At 42.3% G+C, this 11,296-nt stretch overlaps 1 protein-coding gene across 1 annotated transcript; it reads right to left on the bottom strand.

Annotated features, from left to right (window-relative positions):
• Positions 1-539: 539 nt before the first annotated feature.
• LOC308392712 (TNF receptor-associated factor 2-like) lies at positions 540-9,782 on the bottom strand. The gene is made up of 11 exons (XM_080875902.1): positions 9,427-9,782; positions 7,660-7,869; positions 6,753-6,831; positions 6,264-6,362; positions 5,181-5,342; positions 4,994-5,068; positions 4,545-4,619; positions 3,306-3,878; positions 2,534-2,711; positions 2,190-2,338; positions 540-2,025 (listed from the first exon to the last, which is right to left on the bottom strand). The coding sequence occupies exons 2-11, from the start codon at positions 7,845-7,847 to the stop codon at positions 1,807-1,809; spliced, it is 1,797 nt and encodes a 598-aa protein (XP_080732028.1). The 5' UTR covers positions 7,848-7,869; positions 9,427-9,782; the 3' UTR covers positions 540-1,806.
• Between the last annotated feature and the right edge of the window lie 1,514 nt (positions 9,783-11,296).

Genomic DNA, 11,296 nt, shown 5'->3' with positions numbered 1-11,296 from the left:
TTAACATTGATATATAGATTATTTCAACATTATGATATGAAAGATACATATTTATACATTGCTATGAATATAGGCAGCTGCTTCTGTTGAACGGAAGCGGCGCCAGATATAACATAATAACTATTCTACGTATTTTCATCCAAACAAATACAAATAAATGCATTCACACGTGGCCCACGAGGAAAGCCGCTGTGAAACTCCATAGTGAGTATGAATCGAAGCCTCCCATGCACAGAGAGGTTTCAATACAGGTCGAGACTGGTTTCCAAACAGGCCAGCGTGAACCTTAAAACCTCAGGATGCGTGCCGAAAAAGTGCATCCCAGTTTAACCAGAGTTTTTGTTCGATGTGTGGTGCTGTGGGGAAAATGGGTGAAAGAGCACGAAAAGGGAAAACGAAAAATTCGGGGGCTGCGCTGAACATCAATCTGCAACAATACAACAATACAATCTCTTGTCTCCATCCTCTCTACCTCCACACACATAGCTCATTTATATTTGCAGCGATATATATATATATATATATATATATATATATATATATACACATATATATATTTTCACATGAGTATTCTATCATATAGCAGCAGAAACACATACACACTGTATACTGTAAGGACAGAAAACAAGGAACATACTATTCCTTCATTTCGTGGAATCTGCGTTGACCTCAGTCTGTGGTGGGGCACGGTACTATGTGTTGAGATGTGAGCTAGTGAGCATATCCTTGGGAAAAACTCCAGCGATGTATGTTTGTCAGAGACAAAACCACATGTAAGTTTTACACCTCAGGCTTGACTGGCAAGCTGCCCTGACTCCTTGGTAACTCCACTGTATCTTCCACAGATGTACCAAACCACCAATCAGAACCACGACCCCCTTATTAGGAACAAATACGCAACACTGACTTTACATGTAAATAGCCTGGCTTCATAGACATGCAGGCAATGTCCACCATCACAGATGGATAAATCACTAACAAGTTTAATATCAAATGATGAAACTTTGTGAAGCTCAGTTGAAGAAAAAACCAAAACAACCCCCCCCTCCCAAAAAAAGAGCATTTTTATACTTTATACTTAAAACTCCAGCAGCATGCATTTTGTTTAAAAGAAATGAAGAAATAAAAAGAAATGCCTGTAATCTTATTCATAACATAACTCCACGTTTGTCTATGCAAATTTACTCCACACTGGAACTGAGACGCTCACAATATCCACAATCTTTAAGAGGAAGCAAAATCTGCATCAAGCCACGCTCTAACTCTATTATAATTCTACCGCCAGCTTCACCAGAGTGATCACATAAAACACATCTACAGCCCTGCTCTAACACACTCTGCATGTTCTGCAACATCCCCCAGCCTTCGAAAGCAGGGGACGAAAAACAAAGATGCAGTTCTACCTTTTCACTCCCCTCTGCTTCTGCTCAACACCACTCTGACTACATCGCACTGCTGCCTGCTTCCTCTAACTGAAAACTCGCCTGCAGAACTGAAACGGCACTTTATCACCGTGGATGGTGATGCTGTGATGTCAAGAAAGTAAGTTTTGCACCCAAATGTACAGCAATGACGGAGGTGAGGGTTCTCACACAGAGACCACCAAGGTATAAGAATGCCTGCATCGTCTGGTCTGAGCAGCTACATGCAGCAGACTGTCGCAAGCATGTCTGTCTCCCCAAAGCTGCGGGGGACAGCAAGGTGCCCAAATGGCGCCCTGAAAGGGACCGCGACTGAGCCAAAATGAAGCCTTTAATGGTCAAAGAGCTGCCTGGTTGCCAAACTGTAACACCCAATGGAGGTCGTCTAGAGGCCAGTGAGGTCCACAATCGCCTTGATGAAGATGGTGTCGTCACGAATGTAAGTGTTCTTGCCATCGAGCTTAGAGAGCGGGCAGAAGAGTGGACAGCCGCTGGCGATGTTCATCTCGCTCACGGGTCTCTGGAAGGAGGAGGAAGTGACATCAGGTCGAAAGGCATCGATGATGTGCTCTCTGTTGCTCTGGTCCAGCAGCATCAGCGTAACCTGGAAGTCAAATAAGTAAGAGATTACTGTTGGGATAAAATAGGCAAGTTTCAGCAGAACAAACCTCATTGTGGTCCTTAAAGAAATAAGAACAACAAAAACAGTAGACTGGTCAACAACCAGAAGGGGATACTTGAATGCCTGCTTGTTTCTTAATCTTTTACCTTCTGGTTGAAGGGCCATTTAAGCAGGGCATCACTCAGCCCCCTCATCACCACAAAGAACAAGGACAAGTGGCTGCCACGCCCTGTCCCATCTCCATTAAGATAGATCCGTAGGCACATCTTATAGCCGTACTTGCTGGTATAGAAGGCTGGAAGAGAACAAGAAAGAGAACTAATTATTCGCACAAGACAACAACAGTTTCAACAATTTAGTAATAACTTTTTCAACGATTTTAATTTTGCAGGCATCTATTGCTGCTCTTCTCAAACCAGTTCACTGATCATGCTCCTGGTATTCTAGGCTGATGATTTTGGATCAACACCGTGATTATGCGCAGTGTTACCGGGCGAGAACATGGCAGGGGCTCGGCCTGCGATGGCATCTTGTCTCTTTTTGGCAAAATCTGAAATCCTCCAGATAAAGACGCCGTCAAAGGTGGTGGCGGACATTTCTCTCAGCCGTCCCTCCATCTCTGCGACCGTCAGGTCCTTCAGCCCCACAGTCCGCTCTAGCTGTCGCACCTGGAAAACAAACACATATTCATTAAATTGGATATTTTCCAGCAGTGACTGAACAGCAGCTGAGAGAATAACCAACTAAAAGTGCAGTAGTTTTGGTTGGTTTCACAAACATGCTCAGACATTACAAATGACTAATTCATATTAGCATCAATTCAAGGTGATCAACATCACTCTGCCTTTAAGGAAGAAACTACAAATATTTTGAAAAGACTGAGTTTGTTCAAAGTATCACTTTGAAGCATCTCCAAGCCTTTTCCTGTGTTTTCTAGGATTTTATAAATTGGCAGGCAACAAGTTTTCTCAAAGTAGCAGCCTTTACACACCGGAAGTGTAAAATCTGTGCAGGTATTTTGTGTGTGCTAAAAGTATTTTTTAGACTCGCCTATCCTTAAATCAGCCATTCACACCTTTTTTTTGTATGCAAATAAACAGATTCAACCACAACCTAAGATCTCTCCAGGATTCTGGATTACATCGATACGGAAGAAAAAGTAATGGTGAATCTAAAAATGAACGGTCCATTGTTGTGTGTTCAGATTTGACTGAGTTAAAACTCAGAGAACAAGGAATGCTGCAGTCATGGCTCGAGCTTACCTTGTTGCTCAGAGCCTCGATCTTATCCTGGTCCAGTTTATGCTGACGGTTGCTGGCTTCCATGGTGGTGGCGAACCTCTCCACCTCTCTGTTCAGGACGCACACCACATTTTCAAACGTGCCAGCTTTGACTTCCAGTTCCGTGCACCTGCGCCCGAGCTCGGCCACCTTGGTTTTCTCGCTGTGAAGCTGGAGCTCCAGCGCTGCGCCCACGGAGCTGGGCAGAGGCGTGAAGGATGTGGACACAGAGAGAGTGGGAGGCAGAGTGGGAGGTGGAGGTAGAGGAACTGAAGCAGGTGGACCAGGAGGTCCAGAGCTGGAAGATGATGAGGATGCGGCGGCGGCGGCTCCCTGCACGGGAGGCCCAGAGGAGGTGGTGCTGAGCTGGGAGACTCTGGCCTCGAGTTCCTTGAGGGATTGTTGGAGTTCCACCAGTTTGTGTCCGGCTACTTCCAGTCCCTGGGGCTGTAGGCCTTCCATGCTAACTTTCATGCCCATAATGTAATGCAGCAGAAGATTGAGGTGCTCATAGGCATATGCGCGCTCATGGTCATGAATCTTTTCCTTCTCCACCTGCAAAAGTGCAACAGAAACCAGAAACAATATATGAATGCACAGAGTAATTACTGAAGTAAAGGAGAACGGTAAATCTAACATAGTCTTAACTCATTTGATTCATTCATTCACATGATTCATTTCCACCAATGTATTGTAAACTCCTGTTTTTATTTTTTTAATTCAAAACATCTCTGACTAAGAATATATAATAGTCTACTGTCTACTATTAGCCGTTTACTAGCTTGTCCCGTTGAGTATTAGCAGCATTTTTTTAAACTTCCACTGTGTTTTGTGTGTTTTTGTGGCGGTTTTCTATTTGCTGGTGTTTTCCTAAGTTGCAGTGACCTCTCAAGGCCACGATAGTTTTTCCAATAACAATTTCAATCCCAAACATTACAATGAATAACACTGCTAACCAAACTGGCTAACTAGCACTTGTGTTTTTAAAGAACTAAGCAGGATGGTCATCCTTAATGCTCAAACTTTCAAAACAATAGTCCACAAACCAAATTGTGACATCACAGTGGCTCTGTTCATCTTTTATATACAGTCACTGGAAAAAAGATACCTCCTCACTCCTCCTCATCTTGGTTCAGATGATGTTTTCTCTCCTATAGTCTCGAATCTGACTGTGTGCTCAAATACTGAATTTGTTATTGAGAAAACAATCGGGCTACTTACAGACATATCGCATCCCACCACATGAAATCGACATGGAGTTCTGAATTTGCTGCAGAATTTGATATGGTCCACATACTGGGAAACAAAAGAAATAAAATAGTCAATTTCTCACAATCGATATAAATGATTTTCCATCTGCGGTGTATTAACAGCGAGTGATGAATCAGTTGTGTCTTTTTCTTCTTATATTTGTTACTTTGTATCTTGTGACATTTTACATATTGCATCTTCAAATTTGTTTGATTAGTCTGAATATCTTCAGTTTCTTTTTTATTAAACATAAGTAAACATGACAAAGTACATTCATTATTTTCAGAAGCTCAGTTGCATACTCCCTGCCATCACATTTGATTAGTGAAAAAGAGAATGTACAGCAGCTACATGGCCTATGGTCAGTTTTACACCATAAAAGTTTTACAACCTTTTCTGCACGTTGGTCTCAGATTTACCTTTTCTCTGGGTATTTTCTTCTTGGCACAGCCTTCACAGATCATCGGGTACTTGGGGCAGATCTCATCATGAGCCTGAAAAAAACGAAAAGGCAGCAGCGTTTCTTTTAATGCCACACAAATAGCTGCTCTGATCTGCCGCACAGGCCCCGACGAGCATCTTTGGTCTAAATAAATCATTTCCAACCTTGATATTCTTAAAGTGGAACGGCTCCTTGCAGTACTTGCAGTTGAGCGTCCTCTCAGGGCACTCTCGCTCATTATGGCGCTCCTGTTCATTGAAGCGGATTCGTTCTTTGCAGGAGGGGCAGGGGATGATCGTGAACTCGCACTTCCCCTCGTGGTTCATCTGTGGAAAGTGGGAGCTTATGCTGAGGTGCTGTGGCAGAATGGTAACCTCTGTTACCTGGGAGGCTTATTTGTCTACGTACAGAACAGCGCTGTAGCTTTAACAATGTTAGATGTTTAGAGTCTTATCCTTCACGCAACACTAGCATTCTGTAACAGGACGATGAGTCCAAAGGTAAAAACCACAGCTATAAAGAACCATCTTCAGCCACAAGAAGGAGAACAACAGCTGCAGATGTTACGGCCCCCAGAGACCAAAGAAAAACATGCAAACACAATTTCCCACAAAGAAACTGGTAGATATAAAGACAGGAAATGTGGCAGCAATATGTTTACATAATGTATGCATTTGTCTAAAGGCAGCTGCTGGACATGTGATACGGAGGAGACTAGATTTAAGTTGTTTAACTTGATTGTGCTTTTTCAAATCTAAACAACAAGCTGTACAAGTTTTATTTGCACCGTGGCCATTATTCCCATTGAACTTCATCCACAGCTGCGAGGTAGTCTACTGGAACCTGCCTGCAACACCCAAACAAACCAGAAATTTGGTGTCCCTGTATTGATGCAATGTCACAATTTGTGATACTATGCTTTATCGATTTTTCCTCCCACTTCTTGAAAGCAGTAGAAATATCTGCTCTGTTTGCACATTCCCACGTTATCCAAATGCCTCCTTTACACCGTTTCATAAATGCACCAGCCTCATTTCCACCTCCCACAGGCTGCTGTAGAAACTCTGTTAAACATCTGTTTGCAATCCAGATTATGGTTGCTCAAGAAGAGCGCCAAGGCTGCTTTGTCTCATGCACACAGTACTCTCCATGCAAGGCGGGGCTAGCGAGCGTTTCAAAGTGACAAAGACAAAACATTAGGCTACCTGGTTACTGAAAAACAAGTGAAGGAAAAAAAGCCGCCTCACCTCGTACTCCTTTATACTTCCTTTCCAAGTGCAGCTTTCATTGATACAAACAGCTGGCAGATTTTCAACTTCCCTTCGAACCGCATTGTCTGGAAAAGCCTGAAAAAAACGAGAGAAAATAAAAAGGGATCTGCTGTTGAGCTGCATCTGTGAAACGCACGTCCAGCTGCTGTGTTCATCAGTGTCAGAAAAGCTGCACATTCAACACATGCACGCAGTTACTTTACTGTAAGTTTACATATGATTTAATTTGGTGACGATTATATTATCTAAGCATTAGCTGAAACTCATAATCACCAGCATCATCACGCTGCTGTTACTACTGCACAGACTGCACATGATGTAAACGGGGCAACACGCAGAGCTCACGTCAGACATATTTTAACTTCAGAAGCTTGTTTTCTGCTCTTTTTCTTTTAATCTTTCACCAATTCAAATCAAGGTGATTCGTTTCATTTTTTAAAAAGTAATCGAAAAAAGAGTACTCACACATCCTTGTTTTAAAATCGAGGTAGGGTCCTCAAAAATATCCTCTTTGATGCAAGCATTGCATTTCTGAGGTCCATTACTGCAATTAAACAACAACATAGCCAATAATTTATGCTACTGACATATGCTATGACAACTTAAATTATGAGTTAAAGATTTAGCTGCTGATTTATATGCACTTTAAAGATATTAATAATATTAGCAGCTCCCGATCATGTTTGTGCTTTTGGTGCATTTTTTAATGTACTTTATCAGAACAGTAATAGAGTCAGTTCATGGTTATTTATGCTAACATTCTGTCCACTGGGCTCATGAGTAAAAATCTAGCATTTTATGCCATGTTAGGCAGGATTCTGTCCTACAGCCGACCCATCCAGTCTATGGAAGAACACTGCAAATCGAGCTCGTTAGCTTCAGCTGATTACTTTCAGCTCCACGCCCTCATCCAAATATGATCAAGTCTCTGTCATCGAAGATATTTTACAGAGATGCATCAATGGTGTCAAAGCAAAGAGATCCACTCAAAAAATACTGAACCGCTGACAATGTGGTTTTACAGCTTTTGACAAAGAATAAGCAACACACAAAGAATCAGTGACACATCAGTCTCCCACTTCAGTGGGACACTAATAACACTAATCCAGTGTAAGCACTAATTTATTACCAGTTGAGCGCTAATTACTGCTGGAATTAAATAGTGCTGGATTAGAATCATTTAAGTAGTAATTAACTTTTTCATTTCTCTTAGCCCGATAGAAGCTCTAAAAGCAGCTCCCTGAAACTGAACAAAGGAGAATGAGCAACATTACTATATATTAAATGATTAAAGTTTTTTTTTTTTTTTATCTAAATATTTACAATCACTTCCAAAGCACTTATTTTAGCCTTTGGCCATTCCACTCCTCACCTCACAGTCCTGTTAAAGCAGTAGGAACAGAAGCGATGTCCACACTGGGCTTGGAAAGGCCGTCTGAGGATATTGTGGCAGCAGTTGCACAGGTGTTTGTCCTCCAGCTTGTTGCCCAGGATCTTCTTGGGGAAGCCGGGCTTATTGCTCTCCATGGATGAAGGAGGGGACGGTTCCTGTGTGGCCATGGTGTCTGTTCACACGTCACACCTAGGAAACAAGCGAAATGTCAAGCCTGGGAGGTGCAACAGTTTCACTTTCAGAGTCCATTTGGATTGTCATTGTTTTTTTTATCACACCCAAAAGGGAACCAATACTCTACATCTTTAAAACCAAGTTTCAATATTCATATGGCCATTAAAAGTCCAGGATTGCATTTTCTGGTTGGTATTTAACCCATGCCTTCATATTCACATTCATTATCCTTTTGATTAGCCACAAATTTAAAACCACCTGACAGGCCAAGTGACTAATAGAAGTTTTCTCATTGGAATACAATGGCATTTACATGGATGTTACTTTGTTACCTTTATACTGTGGGTGCTGTTGTTACTTTTAAGTAATAAAAGTGTCTTTCAGGGCAGCACAGTGGTTAGCACCATCACCTCATAAGGTCCTCTCTCTGTGTGGGTTCAGTGTGTTCAGTCAGTGGTGTACTGCCAAAGTCCAAATACAGGGTTAACCGGTGATCCTAAATCAGCAGAAAATGTAAGTGATTGTCTGCGTTCCCCCTGTGACAGACGGGCAACCTGTCCAGGGTGTATCCTACTTCTTGCTATATGATGGCTGAGGTAGACTTAAGCCCAACCAATCCAGCGGATGGATAAATAGGGGAATGAACAGGTGGACGGATGGAAACATTGTTTTATTTTTATTCCAAGCACAATAAGATATATATAAAATCTTAGGATTTTAACTCATTGACCTAAACGTTTGGTGGACGCATGGACTAGAATTACTGTAACCAAAAAATCTGAAGAGTTTTATGATGTGAGTGTATTTCAGTGGCTTTGCTATTAAACAATACAAATATAACTTTAATGCTGTACTTTTGAATTCAGATAAACTAATTAATACAGTGTTAACTATGGCTTACTGATGTTTGCACGGCTATTAAAGCTATTTAAAATGAAGGAAGCATTGCTGTTTGATCTATAAAATGTCAAAAATAGTGAAAATCGTTTTAGACTGTCCTGAAGTCCAAGGCAATGAAATTTAGAATAGCTTGCTCAACAATAGAAAAGCAATCCAGCACGGCAAATAAAAGCTGGCAGCTTGAAAACTATTGCAGAGACCCAGTATAATGTTTGGGACCCCTGGGTTTCTGGGGCTCTGGAGCAGCTGTGATCCAGAGCTGGCTGGCCTTCTTCTTGACATGACTACATGATGCTCATGTGTGTGGCAGAGCATCACAGGCCAGCTGGAAGGCCCACACCCTTTGTTTACATTTCCACTCCGCATCCACGGCTCCTTGCTGCTCACTTGGAACAAAGTGGCGAGGATCGTGTCTCTCTCTCTAGTCCAGCAAACACGCGCTCAGCTCAGCCTGCCCAGTAACGATGCTGACAAATGGCACATCCATTGTCTCTGCTCTCCTTCCCCGTCGCTGTTGCTAAGCTATCAGCATCCGTTAGTCAGAAGTAGTACCCAGCATACCGCCACGCCCCTTTGAAATCTCAGGCTTGCTGCCTGCAAGAGACCATTTACTGGAAAAGCCTTTTTTCCCCTTTGGCGAATGCTGTTGCAATCAGCAGAGTTTGGACTCACCAGCGATTTATTCTAAGCTGTCATCGCGTGCAGAGGCTGGGAGATCACCTTTCCTGGTCGCAGGTTGACGCTCGCGCTCTGTGCCGATATTATATGTGGTTTTGCAGCCGGCTGGAGGTGTTTTCTTGAACCTTAGCCACATAATATAGATGTGGACCCCAAGCGCGATGGCTGTTATTGTCCAATATCGCCATTGCACTTTCAGATTGGGCGTTACGTCATGCGAGGGGCTGAACGCGGGTTGAGAGGCAGACGAGATGTAGAGGCGTCCGAGTCATTGGTCCACAATCCAGAGGAGGCGGGCTGCTCTGCTGCCGGAGACTGTAATGTAATGGGCCCGTTTACACTGGCCGCAAACAGTGACGTCGGTACCATTTATTCCAGAGCTGAGGGCGCGAGTACTCCCTGCAGTATTCTCCTGAACGGCAGGTGTCGCTGTTTAGACACACCCGCCACAACAGCGCTGGTGTGCGTGTTTGCTCATATGACTGTTGTGTTTTTTCTCTTTATGTATTATTGTAGTCTACCTTATCATATAAAGCGCGTTGAGGCGCCTGTTGTCGTGATTTGACGCTGTATAAATAAAATTCAATTGAAATAGGAGGTGAAATCCGCAGTGGCGTGTCTAGAAAATTTTTGTTGGGGGGGCCAGGTAGGGGCACAGATTTGGAGAAGGGTGGCAGATGTAATTGGCAGATAATGTTAAAAACAATTCTACCAACCGTTCACCATAATTCAATAACCCTGTAAACCTAATAACCGTAACCTTATTAGAATGAGATTTTAACCACTACGGTGCAAAGTGTTTAGATACTGTGTTGATTAAGTACAAGAGATACAATCAGTCAGTGTTTATTCAGCATTCAAGGACATCAATATTTGCATAGTATTTTTACTGACATGTAGTGCACATGTGTTTTGGGCAAAAACATTTTTGAATATTAAAATACGAACATTTTTAACATACAATTGGCAAATTAGCCAATTCCAATGCAAAACCAATGCCTGTTAAAAAAAAAAGAAGAAGATAATCTTCTCACAAACTGGTGTTTGATTTTGAAACAGGAAAAAAGTGGAGAAACAACTGAAAAGACTAACATTTGACTAAAACCTGAAAGCAAGTAAATACTTTATATGCTGCCTTACTTTGGTAATATTGAGAACAACACTGGCTGATGATGAAATGCAGTCAGCTGGCATGGTGACACTGCCAGTATTAACCTGCAGGGCTGGACTGGGACAAAAAATTGGGCATTTTCACTACAGATTGGCCCACCAGGTATTAAAGCCATAAAGCCTTTGAATGAAAACAAATGCTGTTGTGACAGTGATGTACAGTCTTTTTGGTATATGTATGATTTCTATACATTTTACGTCAGATAAAAACTTTCTTCGCAAGATTCAGATAATTATTTAATAAAAGCTAGATATTTTAAATGAGAATAAAAAAGAAAAGTATTTCTTTATGCCCTCCTCTCCCTGTTAATGCCCTACCTGGCCCCCTGGCAACACTTTGCTAGACCCGCCCCTGCACAGTTACCAGCTGTCAGCTACATAAAAAAAGGATCCTGGTGTTATTTATCTCTCAGAAACAGTTCATAACTTCAACTCATTCCTGTCACCTAAAAGGTAAACCTGTTTCTCCATCAGCTGCTGGTTTCCTCTTTCTGGCTCAAAGTGGGTGATAAACAAACAAGAGAGACGATCAGCTGATCATTGATCAGTTTCATGATTGAAGTAGCAACAGGAGAGAGAGGAGAGATAATTAGAGGAGAAGAGGCAGCTGTGCAGCGTAAAGACAGAATAACTCCAGTTTTGTGTCTTTTTCCATCCTAGCTGAAGTCCGGGACAAACTGCGTCTCTTCTCAGC

Source organism: Rhamphochromis sp. 'chilingali' (assembly GCF_963969265.1).
Source record: "Rhamphochromis sp. 'chilingali' genome assembly, chromosome: 2".
Lineage (NCBI taxonomy): Eukaryota > Metazoa > Chordata > Actinopteri > Cichliformes > Cichlidae > Rhamphochromis > Rhamphochromis sp. 'chilingali'.
Note: the sequence above shows the minus strand (reverse complement) of the source record. Positions and strands in the feature narration are given on the sequence as shown.